This window comes from Schistocerca gregaria, chromosome 9, assembly GCF_023897955.1.
Source record: "Schistocerca gregaria isolate iqSchGreg1 chromosome 9, iqSchGreg1.2, whole genome shotgun sequence".
Classification (NCBI taxonomy): Eukaryota; Metazoa; Arthropoda; class Insecta; order Orthoptera; family Acrididae; genus Schistocerca; species Schistocerca gregaria.
The window spans coordinates 130,411,173-130,433,415 of record NC_064928.1 but is presented as its reverse complement, the minus strand read 5'-3'; the positions used below and the strand labels follow the sequence as shown (position 1 = coordinate 130,433,415).

Sequence of the window (22,243 nt, the reverse complement as noted above, 5' to 3'; positions counted from 1 at the left end):
TCGTGTCCCATTGTTGTCGGGGTACATGCGCAAGGAACAATGGCGTTTTGTAGCAATGTGTTTCGGGACGGTCTTCTCAACTTATCACCAATACAGTTGACTTTCAGATCTGTGTCGTGTGTGTTCCCTATGTGCCTATGCTATTAGCGCCAGTTTTGTGTTGTGCCACGTTGTGTGGCACCACATTTTTCAATTATCCTTAATTTATGAGCATGAATGTATATCAAAAAAATCGTCATACCTTCTCAGCCGTTTTCGTTACGACGTTGAAACTGCACAGTTGGCCGCGGGGCATGACAGGATGCGCTGTATGATTTGGTTTATCGACGAAGTCCACTTTCATTTGGATGGGTTCCTCAATAATTGGCGCATTTGGGAGAGAGAATCCGGATTTCGCGATCGAGATGCCTCTTCATCGTCAGTGGGTGACTGTGTGGTTTACAACGTCCAGCCAGGGAATAATCAGTGCTATTCCTTGATGGCACGGTGACTACCGAACGGTACATGAAGGTTTTGGAAGATTATCCGAAGTTACCCTGATTTCGACAAGATGAGTTTGACGCAAGACAGACCTCTACCCATTCGAAGTAAGAGAGTGATGTCCTGGAGGAGCACTTTGGTGACATAACTCTGTCTTGGGGTACCCACAGGCCACTGCTATGGGCCTCGATTGGTCGCCGTATTTTCCGGATGTGAATCCATGCGACGCCTTTTTGCGGGGTTATATTAAAGACAAGGTGTTCAGCAATAACCGTAAAACCATTGATGAGCTAAAAACACCCATTCAGGAGGTCATTGACAGTACCGTTGTTCCGTCACATCAGCGGGTCAGGTAGAATTTCGCAATTCGTCTGCGCCACATCGTCACCTATGATGGCAGGCATCTGGAACGAGCCAAAACATAAATCCGAATATCAGTTGTGAAGTCTATATGTCGGTTCAAATGGCTCTGAGCACTATGGGACTTATTATCTGAGGTCATCAGTCCCCTAGACTTAGAACTAGTTAAATCTAAGTAACCTAAGGAGATCACGCACATCCATGCCCGAGGTAGGATTCGAACCTGCGACGATAGCAGTAGTGCGGTTCCGGACTGAAGCGCCTAGAACGCCTCGCCCACAGCGGCCGGCTCTACATGTTGAATAAAGTGTGTGCACGTCATACACTCCTGGAAATGGAAATAAAGAACACATTGATACCGGTGTGTCAGACCCACCATACTTGCTCCGGACACTGCGAGAGGGCTGTACAAGCAATGATCACACGCACGGCACAGCGGACACACCAGGAACCGCGGTGTTGGCCGTCGAATAGCGCTAGCTGCGCAGCAATTGTGCACCGCCGCCGTCAGTGTCAGCCAGTTTGCCGTGGCATACGGAGCTCCATCGCAGTCTTTAACACTGGTAGCATGCCGCGACAGCGCGGACGTGAACCCTATGTGCAGTTGACGGACTTTGAGCGAGGGCGTATAGTGGGCATGCAGGAGGCCGGGTGGACGTACCGCCGAATTGCTCAACACGTGGGGCGTGAGGTCTCCACAGTACATCGATGTTGTCGCCAGTGGTCGGCGGAAGGTGCACGTGCCCGTCGACCTAGGACCGGACCGCAGCGACGCACGGATGCACGCCAAGACCGTAGGATCCTACGCAGTGCCGTAGGGGACCGCACCGCGACTTCCCAGCAAATTAGGGACACTGTTGCTCCTGGGGTATCGGCGAGTGTCTGCATGAAGCTGGGCTACGGTCCCGCACACCGTTAGGCCGTCTTCTGCTCACGCCCCAACATCGTGCAGCCCGCCTCCAGTGGTGTCGCGACAGGCGTGAATGGAGGGACGAATGGAGATGTGTCGTCTTCAGCGATGAGAGTCGCTTCTGCCTTGGTGCCAATGATGGTCGTATGCGTATTTGGCGCCGTGCAGGTGAGCGCCACAATCAGGACTGCATACGACCGAGGCACACAGGGCCAACACCCGGCATCATGGTGTGGGGAGCGATCTCCTACACTGGCCGTACACCTCTGGTGATCGTCGAGGGGACACTGAATAGTGCACGGTACATCCAAACCGTCATCGAACCCATCGTTCTACCATTCCTAGACCGGCAAGGGAACTTGCTGTTCCAACAGGACAATGCACGTCCGCATGTATCCCGTGCCACCCAACGTGCTCTAGAAGATGTAAGTCAACTACCCTGGCCAGCAAGATCTCCGGATCTGTCCCCCATTGAGCATGTTTGGGACTGGATGAAGCGTCATGTCACGCGGTCTGCACGTCCAGCACGAACGCTGGTCCAACTGAGGCGCCAGGTGGAAATGGCATGGCAAGCCGTTCCACAGGACTACATCTAGCATCTCTACGATCGTCTCCATGGGAGAATAGCAGCCTGCATTACTGCGAAAGGTGGATATACACTGTACTAGTGCCGACCTTGTGCATGCTCTGTTGCCTGTGTCTAGGTGCCTGTGGTTCTGTCAGTGTGATCATGTGATGTATCTGACCCCAGAAATGTGTCAATAAAGTTTCCCCTTCCTGGGACAATGAATTCACGGTGTTCTTATTTCAATTTCCAGGAGTGTAGTTAGCAACTAATTTACGTTCTTTTTTTCATATAGTACGAAAATTGTCATCGTGTAGGTAGGGCCCATACACAGTGGCGTACAACATGTTGTGTGGGCACTCCTCAATGAAAGGATATTGCAGAGAAATGGTGAAGTCGCAGACTAGAACGAATGTGTTCCAACAAGGACCTTTCCTTTAAAAATGCCGGAGCCACAAGGTAGTCAAGGGAACTGTGTAGTTTAGAAAGTAGGGAACAGGCATTATCAGTAATGGACGTATGCTGGCATGTCGTGAGTCGTGGCTTTGTGGCTCAGTAGATAAAAGCATTGCCAACGAAACATTGTTCCGTATGTCAAATTCAGTAGACGTAACTGCTTCTCTCCCATCCATTTTCATCCCGATCACAAAACCGAATGCGTTGGACGAAACACATAATTCACAAACAAAATTTTAAGTTATCACACTCGCAAGAATGTGACACACGCGTTTAGAGCAAGAGTATCCTTTCTTCCGCGCAGGTCGCAGTTAACTCGATAAACTGGAACACACGTCCACCAGCGACAGCAGTGTGTGGCGCAGCGACATGCACTGGAAATTAGGAAGATGCAAATTTCTTCTCGGTTGGCTAGCGTTTTTGCCTCTGGATGACGCGGACCCGTGTTCGATTTCCGGCCAGGTTAGAGATCTTCTCTGCCCGGGAACTGGGTGTTTGTGTTTTCCTCATCATTTCATCATCATTATCATCATTCGTGACAGTGGGTAGACTGAACTGCGAAAAAAAACTGGACTGTGTCAAAATTGGGAATTTGTATAGGCGCTGATGACCGCACAATTGATCGCCCCACCAAACCAAACATCATTTTTTCTCCGTTGTCCAGTGCCCTACAGAACGCCTTTCCACATTAGAAAGTTGTGATCTGTCGTCTCCATGTTCGCATACTGAAGGCCTTGTCACCTGTGTGTACATTTTGCAGATCGTTTCAATTTGCGCACCAACTGGTGAATTAGTAAAGTCATTCCCCTTATACCAATTTCTGGGGGTATTATTTAGCCTTTTAGAATAATTTTATTTAACTGAAAGTTTCAGTTCTATAAATGAAACAATTTCAGACAGTTTATAACATATCATTAGAAGCACCATTCCGCACGAAAATATGTTTTCTGCATTCCTCAGACGATGAATTAAATTGAACAATATGTCACTAAGTAGCTAATTAAACATTATTTTATTCAAAGCAGTAAAATTAAGTAATATGTTCAGTTTTCAAACAGTAATTATTACTTTTAGTTGTTTGATATTATTGTTCCATTCACTGTTCTATTTGAGTGAGTAGGAGGGTGAATCTCGCATGTATGATTAATGGATCATGAAACTTTTAAAAATTGTGGATGAATGGGCGTATGAATCACGTTGTGGGAACGTGCCATGAACCACATACAAGTCATGAAATGTTGATTGTAATGTATCTGGTTTGAGGATTGTAAAACAAAATGTCCAATTCTGGCCTTAACACAAGTAGACAAGGCACGCTGTTTGGAGTTTATTTCCATTTGGATAGATACGAAGTTCGGAAAATAAATGAAATTCGGAGTTGACCACTGCTTAAGAGGGAAATTACCATGCTATCTATCTAGAGCTATGAAGTTGTTTGTCTGCATTATACAGGTTCAAATGGCTCTGAGCACTATGGGACTTAACTTCTGAGGTCATCAGTCCCTTAGAACTTAGAACTTCTTAAACCTAACTAACCTAAGGACATCACACACATCCACGCCGGCGGCAGGATTCGAACCTGCGACCGTAGCACTTGCGCGATGCCGGACTAAAGCGCCTAAAACTGTTCGGCCACCGCTGCCCGTCATATTACAGGGTTACTCTAAATGATGGATCCAATTTCAAATCTTCGTATTTATTCAAGTACAAATCCAAAATGAACAAGCCGATAAAAATGACTTTAACCATAGTGGGGCTCTGACACAGTGATGGTGATTCTCGTGTACGACTGTGATGATTTTATCCTAACGCATTCCGTTCCTCCACGGCAGACCGTTAACGCACGGCATTACCGTTCGTTTTTGGAGCATCACCTGCGACTAGATTTGCGAAAGAAGCGGCGACACTTTCTGCGCAACCCACCCATCATTCTGCACGACAATGCATGGGCGCATACAGCGCAAGCCGTGGCAGCTCTGTTCGGTCGATGGGACTGGGAAGTACTGTACCATCGACCGTACTCCCCGAACCTAAGTCCTTGTGACTTTGATTTGATTCCGAAGATGAAGGAACCACTTCGTGGCATCGGCTTCTGAACTGTTCCAGAGATTCGACAGACGTAGACCGCTCCATTCGCACCATCAACAGAACAGTGTCTGCTAACTTTATGCTACGCCTTCCACATCACTGGCAACGGGTTCTACACAACGATGGTGACTACTTTGAAGGACAGTAATAGGTGCAAACGTGCAACTCTTTTGTATCGGTTGTGAATAAGTAGTTGTCACTGTTTAAGTTCCAACCCTCGTATTTTCGATTAAGAACTGTTATAAACAGACCATTAGTGGACATGATACTACGAAGGAAACCTTCAGTTACAGAACGTTCTCTCTTATAAAGTACTTGTAAAGGTCATTAATTGTTCTTGGATGGTGGGTGTAGTCGTTAAGGAGTCATAATATGCCCGGTCGAGGATACGGCGACCCTCTCCTGTGGTGCTGACACATGGTCGACCGAAACGCTGATGACGTGTGTGCTTGCCCTCCATTCCCATACAGTCCAACATCGGGCCACTGTCACACCCGAATTTCCCACAAATCTGGATATTGCTCGATTTGACCAGCCGATGAAATGGAGACCCAGAGTGAAGCACTTTTCTTGTCTCGTACTGATACCCTTGTCTCAGACGAGGACACAGCATCTCAATGTCCTCCACAGTGACCACGCAAAAGTTGACGCTATTTTCGCCCCTTATACAGGGTGTTTCCGTAAGAGCGTGCAAAAACGTAAGAGGACATAGAGAATGCTCCATTGAGCAATTTGAGGAGGCGATCACGGGTCGGAGAAGCCAGCTTAAGGAGATATGGAAGCAAACTTTTCCACAGCCTTGTCTAACATCACTGTTTTGCAGCTTATAAATATCTACATCTGCATCCATACTCCGCAAGCCACCTGACGGTGTGTGGCGGAGGGTACCTTGAGTACCTCTATCGGTTCCCCCTTGTATTCCAGTCTCGTATTGTTCGTGGAAAGAAAGATTGTCGGTACGCCTCTGTGTGGGCTCTCATCTCTCTGATTTTATCCTCATGGTCTCTTCGCGAGATGTACGTAGAAGGGAGCAATATACTGCTTGACTCCTAGGTGGAGGTATGTTCTCGAAGCTTCAACAAAAGCCCGTACCGAGCTACTAAGCGTCTCTCTTGCAGAGATTACTAAATGATCCTGTAACGAAGCGAGCTGCTCTCCTTTGGATCTTCTCTATCTCTTCTATCAACCCTACCTGGTATGGATCCCACACCGATGAGCAGTATTTAAGTAGCGTCGAACAAGTGTACTGTAACCTACTTCCTTTGTTTTCAGACTGCATTTCCTTAGGATTCTTCCAATGAGTCTCAGTCTGGCATCTGCTTTACCAACGATTATTTTTATATGGTCATTCCATTTTAAATCATTCCTAATGCCTGCTCCCAGATAATTTATGGAATTAACTGCTTCCAGTTGCTGACCTGCTATATAGTAGCTAAATGATAAGGGATCCTCCTCCATTTCAGTACATTTTTCCATTGTTACAACCTCTCAATATACTTCATCATCATCCGCAAAAAGCCTCAGTGAACTTCCGATGTTAACCACAAGGTCATTTATAGATATTGTGAATAACAATGGTACTATGACTCTCTCCTGCGGCACACATGAAGTCACTCTTACTTCGGAAGACTTCTCTCCATTGAGAATGACATGCTGCGTTCTGTTATCTAGGAACTCTTCAATCCAATCACACAATTGATCTGGTAGTCCATATGCTCTTACTTTGTTCATTCAACGACTGTGAGGAACTCTATCAACCGCCTTGCGGAAGTCAAGAAACAAGGCATCCACCTGGGAACTCGTGTCTATGGCCCTCTGAGTCTCGTGGACGAATAGCGCGAGCTGCGTTTCACACAATCGTCTTTTTATAAACCCATGCTGATTCCTACAGAGAAGATTTCTAGTCTCCAGAAAAGTCAGTATACTCGAACATAATACTTGCTCCAAAATTCTACAACTGATCGACGTGAGAGATATAGGTCTACAGTTTTACACATCTGTTCAACGTTTCTTCTTGACCTGTACCCTTTTCCAATCTTTTGGAAAGCGTACAAGTTTACTCGTACTGTGGTGTTTATTTACGTGTGCATTCTTGATCTCCTTCAAGGAAGACGACTCTATTACTAGGAAGTCGTGATACAGGTTTTGTGTACTTGGCTATAAGGTGGATCTGTTGTATCGTATTTACGTTGTCACATGACAGAACCTGCTATGAATCATCGACAGACCCATTCATTACTCCGAGCTATACAGAGACGTACAGCACAATACGATGGAGTAGAACCGGTACAGTTTCGCAGAACTTAATGACATGCACCGTGTGTGTGGTGAAGTACGCTGCAACGCTCTCGCTGCTGAAAGGCTGTACAGCGAACGAACAGATATCATCCGTCACTTCGAGTGTTTATTTCTCTCGATCGACTAATGCCGGAACTGGTTCATTGCAAAAAAAAAAAAAAAAAAAAAAAAAAAAAAAAAAAAAAAAAAAAAAGGGACATGGCAACATGAGGGCCACCCGCACACCCGATTTTGAAGAGTAGGTGCTGGAATGTGTTGTAGCGGACCCCACTACCAGTAATAGCCGTGTAGCACGTGAAATGGGGGCAGTATATACTAGCGCGTGACGAGTACTCCACGAAAAACAGTTACACCCATATAACCCACAACGAGTCTATGCAATGCTTGTGACTGACTTTGTATCAGTATCAAGGGCTTTCATTGCCTCAGTTGTTGCTCCGACAGTGGATTGATCGAACAGAGTTCCTTCAAATCGTGTTGTTTACAGTCAAGGCCTAATTTGTTCGAGCAGCAGGAATAGCCGTATGTGGGATGACGAAAACCCTCACACTATAGTAGAGTCGCACCATCAAGTACGTTTTGCTGTAAATATCTGGGACGGCACTGTACGTGACAGTCTCATTGCGCCAATCTTCTACCTAGGCTTCTGTATGGCCAACTGTACTTGAGGTTCGTGCAAAGAGTTGTGCCTGAGTTGTTGGAGAACGTACCCTTGGCTGTTGGTGAGAGGATGTGGATATAACATGACTGTGCTCCGTCACACTTCAGTGTGGATGTTCTTCATTGTAGTACATGACGTCTTCCCAATTATTATTTTATGTCACAAGAAATTTCCAACTCCTTTTTGATTGATTATTCAGGCTACATTTCCTGGCCTGTGGATTGGAAGGGAGGTTGTACTCCATGGTCTGCGAAGTCACCCCACCTGAATCCCCTTGATTGCTAGCCGTGTAGCACGTGAAATTGGGGCTGTACATACCAGCTCGTGGCGAGTACTCCTATGGGTATATCTAAGGTCACATGTGTATGAGACTGCAGTGGATACGGAGATGGATTTAGTTTCCAGAATTGTAGCAGTCTCTGATATGATTCGAAACACACGAGGGATATTCGTCAGGGTGCAGCACAATCATTTAGCCTATGTCGTGCCTGCATTGAGGTGGATGACCGTCAGTTACAGCACATTTTTTAAGATACAGTAAAATGGTACATGATTGTGTCACTGATGCTATTTGCAGTTAACTAATGTAAATAAAAAAGTACACAGTCATTTTATTCCTATTACCTCGCTAAGCTGGCTTCTCCGATCCCACGTTACATACCTTGAATTGTTCAGTGGAGCGTCCTCTATGTCCTGTTAAACTTTTTGACACGCCCTGAATACTCTACTAACCCAGGTGACAACACTGAACAAGAAAAAAGCTATTGGGATGTGGTGAAGGTTCTTCACACAGAAAATATTCTAGTCGTTTAGATACCTGACCATTGAAGATAACGTGTGCGAAGATATTGCCGGTCGATCATATCTTTTGGATTCTTCTTTTTTTTGTCAGTGGATATTAACAGGGAATCCAGGGCAAGCGGAGAAAGCAGGTAAACAGTAACGCCGTCAACAGGGTGACACGAAAAACGCCAGATAACTATTGGGACAAGTCCCTCACTCTAGTACCTTCCGCCGCAGAAGTCGAACACGCAGCAGATCAAATGGACGTGGTCAGCCCATAGAGGGCTCCGCCTCCGCGGAGGCTATTCCACGCAGCGGCTCTCGTGCAGCGAGGGCGCCACCGCTAAGCCACATGCAGACAGCGGCCAATAGCCGCTCCCTCCGGTTTCGTATATAGGGACCCGCTCTGCCCTAGTCCAGCCTTCCAACTATAACCTGGGCTTGTCCTCCCCCCCATCCCCAGGGCCCCCTTTTTCTCTTCCCTCCTTCTCCCAGAGCGGATTTTCCTCCTTCCCCCCCCCCCCCCCCCCCCTCCGCTGAGACCCTGCACCCAATACTTGCCTCTTTCCTTCCCACATCCCTCTCTACCTGGCCCTCTTCAGCGCGCCCCCCTCTCTTCCCATCCCTCCATTCTTCTGGTCTTCGTCATCTCCTAGTGCCTGGCAGATCCTCTGTTTTGATCATCGTCAGTGTGCCACATCAGTGTTGTATTTAGTGCTGTTTCTCCTGTGCGTCAAGTGGTGTGATTTTAGTTGTGTACTGCCTTTAGGTTCGCTGTCAGTGTTATGTTATGTGCTACGCTATCCGTCAATACTTTTATGCTCCAGTCATACTGTGCCTTGTGTTCTTTTAATTGTCACAATGTGTGGCTTTTTGTGTGTGCTACTTTTAAACAGTTTCTTATCTCAATTTTACAATCACCCCATTTTTTATCTATTACCTTCCATGATGTTCCCCCTTTTCTATACCTACGTTCACCATATTCTCTCCTTTGTTATTTTTAAATGTCTTCTATTGTTCGGTGTATGTCTTTCGGCTGAAGAACAGCGCATATGCTGCTGCCAGCCCGCCCTGATGGGGAATTGAAACACAATAAAGAAAAAAAAAACCTAGTCCAGCCACTCTGGTACTCGGTCTGGATTTCGTTTCTATCTCGTGGGTACTGCGTTCTGGTCGTTGCTCGTTGTTGACATTTGCCTGGCTCTGGTTTGGAGTGTATTTACGTTTGGTGTTTGGTGTTGTGGTTTCCCCAAGCCTCTGTTGTTTACCTCTTCCTCGTTGTGTTGCTCATAGTCAGTCGTGATCGGTTGTTGCCAGTTGTCGTTGGTCTGTCGTCCGACTCGTCCTGTGTTTACCCGGTGGTGCGTGCTCCACCGCCGGCGGCTTCCCCGCCTGGCGGCTCCGATCCGCAGCCCAAGGCGTTCCCGCTGTTGGTTGTCGTTACAACACTCACAATAAACAAAACAAAAACTAGTAAATGAGAGCTGTAGAGCGCATAGTATCTTCGATACTATGAAACACATCTCTTCTGTTGCAAGTTCTCTGCTTTTCCTATTTTGGGAGGAGGTAGTATGGACCAAAACATGAAAAAATGTCTAGTAAGCATGGTCTCTAAGATGCGTACCTAAAAAGCTATGAGCTTTTGTTCGGTAGAAGAGAAATTTCCTACTAGCACGGATGAATAAGTGGTCAAAACTCTTATGGTACGCATTTTAGAGACCATGTTTACTAGACATTTTTACTGATTTCTATAAAGGTAACCTGTTTCTGAAGTTTTTCGGAGACTTTTTTTATTCGGAAATGTCATTTACATGTTATTTGTTCGTGAGAACATCTTATTACACCCCGTGTGAGAATGGCAAACCTCTTACCGGCAAGTGTCGGAATTCAGCAATGGCAGGATCTTGTCCTGTCCCAACACCAGTTCGTTGTTAAACTATGCTGCTGCTATAGCTCAAACCTTTTATCTTGGCGGTTCGCGCATGCCCGCCCAGACGCGGGAGATTGCTGTATTGCCAGATGCACACGCCAAGAGAAGCAGCGCCATAGTATAGTTTGCAAGCTTACGTTAAGGGGGGAGCGCGCAGTTTATGAAGTAAATTCACCACGGCCGCATTAACCCTTTCGCTGCTACAGAGACGTGCTCCCCGCATTCCGCGCTGCCCGCGACTTTCTCATCACTGCACTGCTCGCCTGTGCAGACACATACATGGTGTTTCGACTGCTTGGACACACTTTTTAATTCGATTTCGCAAAAACTGTTCGGCCAAAGAATTTGATTTTTACACATCTTCTTGACTCATACCTTCCCCCCATGAATGACTTAATTTTGTTTCGATGTTCAAAGCAGTTATTGTGCAGCATTAGATGTAGTAAACCACTGCACGAAATTTTGAAGAGTTTGCAGAGGTAAAAGTTCATAGCGTATACTTTCCGTATGGTCGATTTTAGTTGCCACTAGAAATTTCAAAAAATCACATTCAAACGAATGAAATTCATGAAGTAAGACACTTCGATATTGTCTTAAAGTGAAGAAAAGATTCAACATAGAGAATGCTTTTTCGAAACTTTCTACAAAAGAATGTCTGCTATCAAGACATTGCTTTTGTTCAATTACTTTATTTATGACTGAACGTTTCTAAAACTGAAGACACTCGTCCGTGTTCTACACTGTAGTCGAGCTCTGGCAACGTCGTTCTCTGTTCATTGGCTGACTGTGTTTTGTGACATCAGATGCGCAGAACGAACCTAAACTCGGCCGCCGTCGTAAACGACGCGCACTTTAGTGTTGGTCAGGATCCTACGACTACAGTGCGAATTTGGAATCGATGCCTTCCGGAGGGCCGTACCCAACGGTATCACTCGCCCCGCGCGCTGGAGGACAGCTATAATATTCGCTGAGTTGTGCATCATCATGCCGCCGCGCCACGTACCTTGAGTCACGAGATGGGCTTGTTTTCAGAGAGGTAAGTATCCACACAAACAGCGCGTAGACATCTGAAGCTCCACGATGCGTCAGCTCGACTTCCTGCGACGCAGTCAAAGAGGGCGGCAGCGATGCACCCGATGACAACCAACAGCGACTCAAGGAAAGGCCGCGGCGCTTGTTCGTGACGTCACGTCAGCTAGGCACAGCGAACGCCAGGTCTGTTGCAGGCATACTCATAATGGTGGTGCCTCCCTCTCTGACACAGGAAAATGTCAAGCTATTGGCGGTAGTTGACCAACACACATTGTTCTGGGAGGTTTCTGCAATCAGTTAATTGTGCAAGTCATTACAGTTCTTAGCAAATAGTGTACCCCTGAACTTAAATTTACACCTGTTTTAAGGTTTGACATACAAAAACAACTTAATGGTCCAGCAGCAACAGAATTCGTGCTTCTTTACCTTGTTTGCAAATCTGAGGAAGTTACGTTTGTACTGGGTTGCTTTTACAAGAAACTGCGAACATATTGCTGCTCTTTTTTAGGTATCTTGGTTCACTATGGGGTGAGGAGCACTGAATGTTAATGAAATATCTTGCGATTGTACACGTTGGGGGAGGGGGTGGGGGACAGAAAAAGAGGCAAAAGATAGATACTTGTTTTATCAAATAAATTTTTTTATCTTATAAAGTTTCTCCTTTCAGTTGCAAGAGGGGAATATTTATCTTTTCTAATGGGCATGTTTAAAAAAGTTTAAGCTCAGCAGTATTTTCGATGTATGAAGCTACTTTGTTTCCTATTTAGAATTGCTTTCGTTGAAACCGACTCTAATCTAATGACTGGCAACAGTTAGACATTTACACATGTAAATTAGTTCACATTTCCCGTGACAATGGCAAACGTAAATAAATAAATAAAATAAACAAGTTAATTGTAAGGGGGTTGGGGTAAGTTTCGATAACAAAATGGATCAAGTAAATATAGTTACTTGAATGTAAAATTTCCGAAGCTTGCAATGGGGCAAAGCATCTTCTCATATTGATCTACGTTTGTTTCGGCAGGATACAGTAATACAGATGATCTTTATTTGTAGGTTTACGATAGTAAGAAAATCTTTCATCTAAACAAAACAGAAGAATCCAAAACAATACCAAACATTTTGTCCAAAAACAAGAGATTTATAGTGATACGCACGCCCATGCGTTTCTGCCTGCAACAGGCCTGGCGTTAGCCGTGCTTACCTGACAAGACGTCACCAACAAGCGCCGAAGCCTTCCTTTGTGTTGGTGTTTTGACAACACGGGACGCGGGGAGCCACCACGTCGTCTTGTAGACGTGTCCAGGTCTTGCATACGGTATCACAATCGGCTCACGGCGCAAGTTCTGAGGTGCACTTTTGATTCCATAACGAACCGTTGTGCATAGCATCCGCAGATTTGTTTAACGAATGCTGGAAACACAGCGATCAGTCACAGTCCCACTGACTTTTCCTTATTCTTGGATATTCAGATTTCTGCTATACAGGGTGTCCCATTTATCTTGACCACCCCAAATAATTGTTTGTTCAGATGCAAATTACAAAATGTTTCAAGTAAATTTTCTTTAGCCATCAGGGGGACATCAATCAGCATGATTGCCTTCGTTGTAGCTTTGTTTTTCTCAAGGATATGAACAGAGGTATGACTTTTTTAAATGACACTCTGTATTTTTTATTAGGTAATTCATTTCCTCTCCTAAAGACCTATTCAAAAATGTATCACAGTGTACCATTCAATGAAACACAACGTTATTAGTTACATAACACAACTTTGACGCTGACGCTCCCAGCGCTTAGTGCAGGTACTCGGGGTTATGGAACACATCCACGTGCTGATGTTGATAGAGGACAAATAAAAACATAAGTAGAATGCACACCCGTCATTCCGTCAACCATCGTTAGTTGAAGAGTTGTGTGAGTAGAATGTACACCAACGAAGAGAAGGTAGAAATGCTACACATATATGGGGAATGTAGGTTAGCAGTAATTGTAATACTGTTTTCTTATGTATGGGTACATTTAGTACAGTGGTTTAGTCCTTTTAAATACCGTTGTGTAGAGTAGGCATACAGTAAAGGCTGTCCTTCCTACAAATTGCATCGACTTCACGTTTCTTTTATTGTTGTTGTTGTTGTTGTTGTTGAAGGTAGGCGAAATGCTGCACAGGCAGCGGAACTGTACAGAGAGCGATATCCTGACAAGAACCCACCTTCCCGACAGACGTTTTCTCGTCTGCTTCGAGAAACGGGAAGTGTCAACGCACGACAATGCAATTGTCGCAGCACTCACACAGACGAGGCTACCGAAGTTACTATTCTCGCTCCCATTGTTATGAATCCACATGTGAACACACGACAGCTTGAACACGAGATTGGCATTCCTTTAACGAGTGTACATCGTATTCTTACACGTTACCGGTTCCATCCTTACCATGTACACCTAAATCAAGAATGGCATGGGAATGATTTTTAGAATAGTGTACAGTTCTGTCAGTGGGCACAGCAGCAAATCCTCGCCAACCCGAACTTCTTCTCCAATGTTCTATTTACGTATGAATGTTCCTTCTCAAACAAAGGACAGGTAAATACAAGGAACATGCATTATTGGTCGAGCGACAACCCACGATGGCTTCGACAGGTGTAACATCAGCGTCAGTGGAGGGTTAACGCCTGGTGTGGGATGCTTGGTACTATAATTATTAGCCCTTATTTCATCAGTGGTAGTCTAAACGGCACAGCGTATGCCAACTTCCTCAGACGAATTCTTCCTCCTCTTGTGGATGAAGTGCCGCTAAGAACCAGAACGCTTATGTGGTAATTTATATTTTCTTCGTCGAACTCACAGAAAATATTTGATATTGTTAAACGTATCGATCACGACTTGCCGTTACCAGAACGACTGAAAGATTTCAGAGAGGTCACAGTTCGAAGTAATCGAAGCAAAACGATCGACTAAAACAGATGTGATATCCGTCGTTCCACAGGGAAGTATTACGGGTCGTCTGCTGATCCTGTTGTTGTTGTTGTGGCCTTCAATCCTAAGACTGGTTTGATGCAGCTCTCCATGCTACTCTATCCTGTGCAAGCTTCTTCATCTCCCAGTACGTAATGCATCCTACATCCTTCTGAATCTGCTTAGTGTATTCATCTCTTGGTCTCCCTCTACGATTTGTACCCTCCACACTGCCCTCCGATACTACATTGGTAATCCCTTGATGCCTCAGAACATCTCCCACCAAACGATCCCTTCTTCTGGTCAAATTGTGCCACAAACTTCTCTTCTCCCCAATCCGATTCAATACTTCCTCATTAGTTATGTGACCTACCCATCTAATCTTCAGCATTCTTCTGTAGCACCACATTTCGAAAGCTTCTATTCTCTTCTTGTCCAAACTATATATCGTCCATGTTTCACTTCCATACATGGCTACACTCCATACAAATACTTTCAGAAACGACTTCCTGACACCTACTGCGACCATACTGCGACCATAATCAGTTATTTTGCTCCCCAAATAGCAAAACTCCTTTACTGCTTCAAGTGTCTCATTTGCTAATCTAATTCCCTCAGCATCACCCGACTTAATTCGGCTACTTTCCATTATCCTCGTTTTGCTTTTGTTGATGTTCATTTTATATCCTCCTTCCAAGACACTGTCCATGCCATTCAACTGCTCTTCCAAGTCCTTTGCTGTCTCTGACAGAATTACAATGTCATCGGCGAACCTCAAAGCTTTTATTTCTTCTCCATGGATTTTAATACCTACTCCGAATTTTTCTTGTGTTTCCTTTACTGCTTGCTCAATATACAGATTGAATAACATCGGGGATAGGCCACAACCCTGTCTTACTCCCTTCCCAACCACTGCTTCCCTTTCATGTCCCTCGACTCTTATAACTGCCATCTGGTTTCTGATCAAATTGTAAATAGCCTTTCGCTCCCTGTATTTTACCCCTGCCACATTTAGAATTTGTTAGAGTGTATTCCAGTCAACATTGTCAAAAGCTTTCGCTAAGTCTACAAATGCTAGAAACGTAGGCTTGCCTTTCCTTAATCTTTCTTCTAAGATAAGTCGTAAGGTCAGTATTGCCTCTGATCCTAATCTACATAACCGATTTACGAGATAATCTGAGCAACCCTCTTACATTGTTTGCAGATGATGCTGTCATTTACTGTGTTGTAACGTCAACAGAAAATCAAAACCAACTGAGAATGAGTTGGACAAGATATCTCAATGGCAGTTACCTCTCAGCAAGGAAATGCTTGAGGTCTTCCACATGAGTACTAAAAGAAATTCGTTAAATTTCAATTACACGATAAGTATCGCAATGTAAAGCCTGTCACATACCTAGGTATTGCAACCAGGAACAAATTATGTTGACGTCGTCACATACATAATGTTGGGGGGAAGGAAATCCAAAGACTACCTTTTAGTGGCAAAGACTTAGAAGATGCAAAAAGTTCAAAGCAGGGCAGCTCGTTTTGTATGAACGTGCTACGGACAGGATAAGCGAGTAGTGTTCACAATCATTGAAACCATAGAGTTTTTCATTGCGACGAGACGTTTTCACAATATTTCAGTCATCAACTTTCTCCTCTGCCTTTGAAAATGTGTCACCTACATAGAGTGAAATAATCATCGTAATAAAATAAGAGAAATCATAGCTCGTGCAGAAAGATTTAAATCATTTTTCACAGACAGTGTTACTTAGTGGAACGGTAGAGAAACAGTCTGAAGACGGCTCGAAGAACTCCCTTCCAAGCACTTCAGTGTCAACTGCAGAGTAGTCACGTAGATGTAGAGGTATAAAAATGGTGACTGATGACGCATAATTAGTCCAGTCGATGAAGGAAAATTAGGGGAGAAATCATGTAGTTGCCAGTTTTTGTACAGTGATAGGAGGGCGTCTGCTGATGAACAAAGTACTAAAAATCCCCATGGTTAGGGGTGTGAGCATAAGGGCGGATGAGCGTTTGAGGTCACTTTCTACAATAACTGGAAAACCGCGGCTTCTGGAGAATATGGTTTCCGGTGCAGAATTAAACTAGGGTAAATTTCTTACGAAAAAGGCCCTTCTCATTTTTTCCCCTAGGACTAAAAGTTTTCGCGATACGGAGGATGGGAAAGTCGTAGATTATTTTTAATAATGTTTTCATAGTATAAAATTACTTTTTACTCTTGAGTGAAGTGGGTAAAAAACATTAAACGTTTGTACACGCCTAAGTGTAGTAGAACCAAATTAAGGGATAACTTCACCGTGGATGTGGTGAGGACGCGAGTGCTGTGTGGAAATGCGGGGGAAGGTAGGGCGCCAGGACTGAGGACAAAGCATGTAATCCTCGACTGTCTCTACCTCACTACGTCATAAGAAGGTGTCTGACAAAGTCATACCGACCCTCCGGAGCACACCTTATGAGTCACTGGCCACGCAGTGTGCAGACATGGCCGAAGTGAGTTTACTTTCTACCCAAGTGAATTAAATCTACATCGAATACAAGAACAATTATATGCTTATTTTCAGAATATCCATTGTGGATGACGAACTCTGATTCTAGTTTAAATTGGCGATTTAAATGTCCAGTTTTGTATCACATACTGCTTATCATCAACATTCTGTTGGCGATATTAACGATAATTTTTCTGTGCTACACATTGCTGATAAAGGAACAGAGATGGACTTCGTTGAACAATTAGAGATTTACATCCACAAGCTTAAATCACCTGAAAAAACCCTAACTGAACAAGCTGAATCAACACAAAACTTTCCAAAACATCCTGGCACCAAAATGCCAATAACACACATTCATCTCCCTGCATAAATTTTGTTCTTCTAGACATGCACCAGTTATGTCATTCTGTAACTTATAAAAACTTTTTAATTACATAGCTTTTATTAAAAGTTTTTAATTATTTAATAAATATTGCAATCTATTTGATTACCTTTTGAAAAACTGTTAACCCATATTAAGGTTATGTTGCCAATATTAGAAAGCTCCTGCAGCTAGCAAAATTTAATGAAATATAATATCTATACTAGTAATATATGAACTGTAATGCAATGTATCTCATGCCAAAGACCATGAGGTACTGAAGTGTAATATCTGTCATATCCATACTCTTTGTATAAACTTCCAATGTTTACTTTCTGTTAATCTCTGTAAAACCAACTGCAGCTAAATACTGTGTATATTTGTGTAAGTATCTAAAACAATAGCAACTTTCAGTTTCATAAACGTTTTGTCACCGATCACTAAATTTTCGTCACTTCGGCCAGCAGCATCAGCACTGCATCTAGCTACACTTAGTCCACATCCTAATATTCTTGTAACACATCCATCTGCTGATAAACCTGCAGTGGCCGGAAAACATGTTTATGGTTCAATAAGTCGTGTATAAAAACTAAAAAAGCCACTTGTTTCATATTTATTACCAAATAAATCGCCGAATTATGTGTTTGCTCTTGAGTTTGGAGACACATGAAGAATTGAACTGCACGGCGGCAATCCGCCGATCGATCTTTCTCGCGCTTCTACCCTGCACTTCCGCCCCCTAGACCTGTTGCATCCCTGGAACACAATCAATCCCTTTTTACATCTCTGCTGCACTTAGACATGGTAAAAACATTTAATAATTATTCTTTACGCACTTCACTTTACAGTATTAAACTATTAAAACACTATTTTTAATAACCTGCTATTGTTCTATCCTCTCCAACGCGAAAGCTGTTAGTCCTAGAGAAAAACAAATGAGTAAAATCTTATTGGTATAAAATTTAATGTACGAGGGTCAGTCAAAAAGTAATGCCTCCTATTTTTTTTTTCTACGTTTAATTGTCAGGAAATTTAAATGCAATTACATAGGTTGAAAACCACAACATTGAGGATCATTTTGTCATTTTTCAATGTAATCTCCGCCCATCTCTACAGTTTTGGTCCATCTTTGAACAAGGGCATGTATCCCAGCATGGTAAAAATCACAGCTCTGCTTCCTAAGCCATTGACGCACGGATGTTTTGACGGCCTCCTCATCTTCAAAATGAATCCCACGATGAGCTTCTTTTAGTGGCCCGAACAGATGGAAGTCTGATGGTGCCAGGTCAGGGCTGTATGGGGGATGAGGCAAAACTTCCCATCCAATTTTGACAATCTCGTCAGAGGTGTGACGACTGGTGTGTGGTCTTGCATTGTCATGCAAAAGAAGAACATCTGCCATTGATTTTGTTGAGCGAACTCGCTGAAGACGTGCTTTAAGTTTTTTGAGGGTTGTGACGTATTGAACAGAATTTATTGTGCATCCCTGCTCCAAAAAATCAACCAGAATCACACCCTCTGTATCCCAGAAAACTGTTGCCATCACTTTCCCTGCCGATCGCACAGTTTTGAATTTTTTCTTCCTCGGCGAGCTTGTGTGACGCCACTCCATTGGCTGCCTCTTTGATTCGGGTTCAAAAAAATGCACCCATGTTTCGTCCCCGGTCACAATTTTTTTCAGAAACTCATCTCCCTCCAAACGGAAGCGCTGCAAGTGTTGGGAGGCTATTGTTTTCCTTGCCTCTTTATTCTGATCGGTTAACATTCTTGGAACCCACCGTGCACAAACTTTTGAGTACCCCAATTGTTTAATAATCGTAATCACACTGCCTTTACTAAGAGAAATAATGCGACACACTTCATCTGCAGTCACCCGACGGTCACCACGAATGATGTCATCAACTTGCTGAATGTTGTGTGGAGTCACTGCACTCACCGGCCTGCCGCTCCGCTTTTCGTCAGTCAACGGTGTTTGCCCTTCAGCTTCCTTACAACGACGAACCCATCGTCTAACAGTGCTGACATCCACTGTCACAACACCATACACCTTCTTCAGTCTTTCATGAATGCGTATGGGTGTTTCACCTTCTGCATTCAAGAATTCAATCACACAACGCTGTCTCAAACGAACATCGATGTCGGCCATCTTACAAACTTCTGCTGTGCTGCCACCTGTTGACACAGAAAGTTACTACTGCAGTGGATTGCAGAAGAAGGTTTGAGGAATGGCGCCAAATTCAATTTTTTCACTTAACTTAATTTTTTTAAGTAGAAAAAAATGGGAGGCATTACTTTTTGACCGACCCTCGTAGTTTAATTTTGGTCTGAGTACCATTTCCACTAGAAGCAGCGGTTTTTGGGTTATTCAGCAAAAACTCAAAATATAACTGTTATACTCTCCTCAACCTTCGCGCTCACCCCCAACGGAGGGCATTTTGAATATGTTGTTCATGACAGTCCCTCGTAGAACTGTACAAAAATATACAATGTTTTCCCATATTCGATCATTTTTGGTTATTGCTGTGTTGTCTGGGAATGTATCTAGTGTCAAATAAAAATTCAGTCACTATCTCTACGACAAAGTGTCAGAGTGCAGTTCTTGCACAGTGTACGTGTATGCTGAATGTTCCAGCCGCCTCAGCCGGCTGCCGCGTGGAGTGTAGTCCGAGATGCGACCAAAGAGGGCAACGTCGCGCCGCAGATGGACCTGCTGCTGGGGAAGTACACCGGCGACGAGAACTGCCTCTTCATCAATGTCAGCACGCCCAAGGTCCGTCTCCGTCACAGCTGCACTGACCTACACGAAAACAGAGCACTGTAAGGACAATGTCGGTGCATTAAGATGTTCACACATGTTAGAAGGTTTGGGCTACATTTCAGAAAGATAAAGCCAATCTACTCAAGTGGGAATATGTAATGACTTTTTCGAGCATATAACGCACAGCGTCTGTCCAGACCGGTCCCCACCACAAACTAAGAGACAGTAATAGAATAAATCCTTTAATTCTGATCACAGATTGGAACTCCCAATAAAATTCCGAGTAAATTGATACCAAAAAGAGACTGCTCAGTCGATTAGTGATTATGTCGTCAATCTGAATTACACAGTTAATATTACTAAACTAATTTTCCCAGGTCCGCAAACACTGCCGTCGTATTGTCCACATTGAGGAATTATCAGTTGGCAGTGTCAGGATATTTTGGCGTTCCCAGTTTATTTTAATATAGAAAATGAATGAAGCTGAACAAACGAAATAAAATTTGAGCCATGTCTGAGACATGAACCCAGGTCTCTTTGCTTACTAGGCAGGTATGCTACATGTAACACTTCCACAGTACTGTAGCTGCACGAACTGCCCTCGTCCAATACCCTCCATAACACAAACTTCAGTTCACACCTTGAGCTTATTTTACCCTACTTAGATTGTCTCTATTACCGAGGCTCTGCAGTATTAGATTAACAACCCAGTGTTGGACATAATGGGGAATTCTTATCTCTACCATAGGGGCAGGTGATGTATAGATATGATATAATTAAATTTTCCTTGAGAAGTTTGTCATCTTTATCTACGATAATGATGGAAGGTGAAGAAATGAAAAAGAAAGGTTCAAATGGCTCTGAGCACTATGGGACTCAACATCTGAGGTCATCAGTCCCCTAGAACTTAGAACTACTTAAACCTAACTAACCTAAGGACATCACACACATCCATGCTCGAGGCAGGATTCGAAACTGCGACCGCAGCAGTCTGGGGTTCCGGACTGAAGCGCCTAGAACCTCACGGCCACCGAGGCCGGCCAAGAAATGAAAGTAGGGGAAAATACTAGGGTTATTCGGAACGATCAGTCGCGAAATGGAAACCATGGTGAAAATCCGATGAAGTTTTGCATAGGTGTGTTGGAAGTGTGTAGTATGCCCGTCGATCGCGTTACGTCGTTCTTTTTAGTTCCGAGCACACAGGGAGCGCATAAAGATACCTAGAACAATAATGTCTCCCACCAATAAGTAATCTGGTGGGAAATTTCGCCTGAAGCCATGCAGCCAACATTTCATAACTGCCATGCGTTATCTTCTTGAAGTCAATTCGCAACCTCATTGTGCAGGGGCAATGAAGATGCTCCTGCATTGTTTTCAGTTGGAAACGTTTGATTACCCACAATACAATTGTCTCCCTCTGAGTTTCATCTCCGTTCACATAAACCGTATAACGATATGTTTACGTAATGTGTATACATAAACATACAGTTATAAATGTCCGCGTTCGTTGTCGCTAATTATAATAATATGTTTACTTTTGTGCTGTAACATATAGCTATAATCAGCGGTAGAAATATATTTGCGATCGCCGACCGTGTGCGGCTGTTTCTTGTTGGATCGTCTGATCAGTCGGAAATATAATTATTTTTGGATAGCTCAACACGAATTTCCTAAGGGACCGTAGTTTATCATGAATTTACCAGTAGAATATGGCGCGGAGAAAATATCTCGCCACATACAACTTCCGTCCGATTTCAACGAAAGAATTCGTGACTGTGAACTCTCCATTCGGCAGAAACATAAAGAAAATTAAATAACTTCATGAAGAAGTGAGACATAGATTGTATATTAAATAAATAGTCCATACACCAATTCCATTTAAATCTGAATTAATGGCAATTAATAGATGAACTTACACTGCAATGAAAGATTTAACATGGATGCCGATTTGACTGGCACTTCTCGTAATAAAAATAATTCCTTTGACGTTTTCACATTCACGTCGCACAATACTTCTACTGCTATGCAGTATTGCACTTTTAGTATTGCACTTTTACTTTACACTAAAATAATATTATTTTTAACGATAATAATACGGCGGAAAGACATGC

At 43.7% G+C, this 22,243-nt stretch overlaps 1 protein-coding gene across 1 annotated transcript in view; it reads left to right on the top strand.

Annotated features, from left to right (window-relative positions):
* The window catches only part of LOC126292205 (esterase FE4-like), a 132,922-nt gene that overhangs the window by 13,059 nt on the left and 97,620 nt on the right, over positions 1 to 22,243 (top strand). The window contains exon 2 of the mRNA XM_049986057.1: positions 20,007 to 20,144. Within this exon, the coding sequence (XP_049842014.1) occupies positions 20,007 to 20,144 (138 nt within the window). The remainder of the gene's footprint in view (positions 1 to 20,006; positions 20,145 to 22,243) is intronic.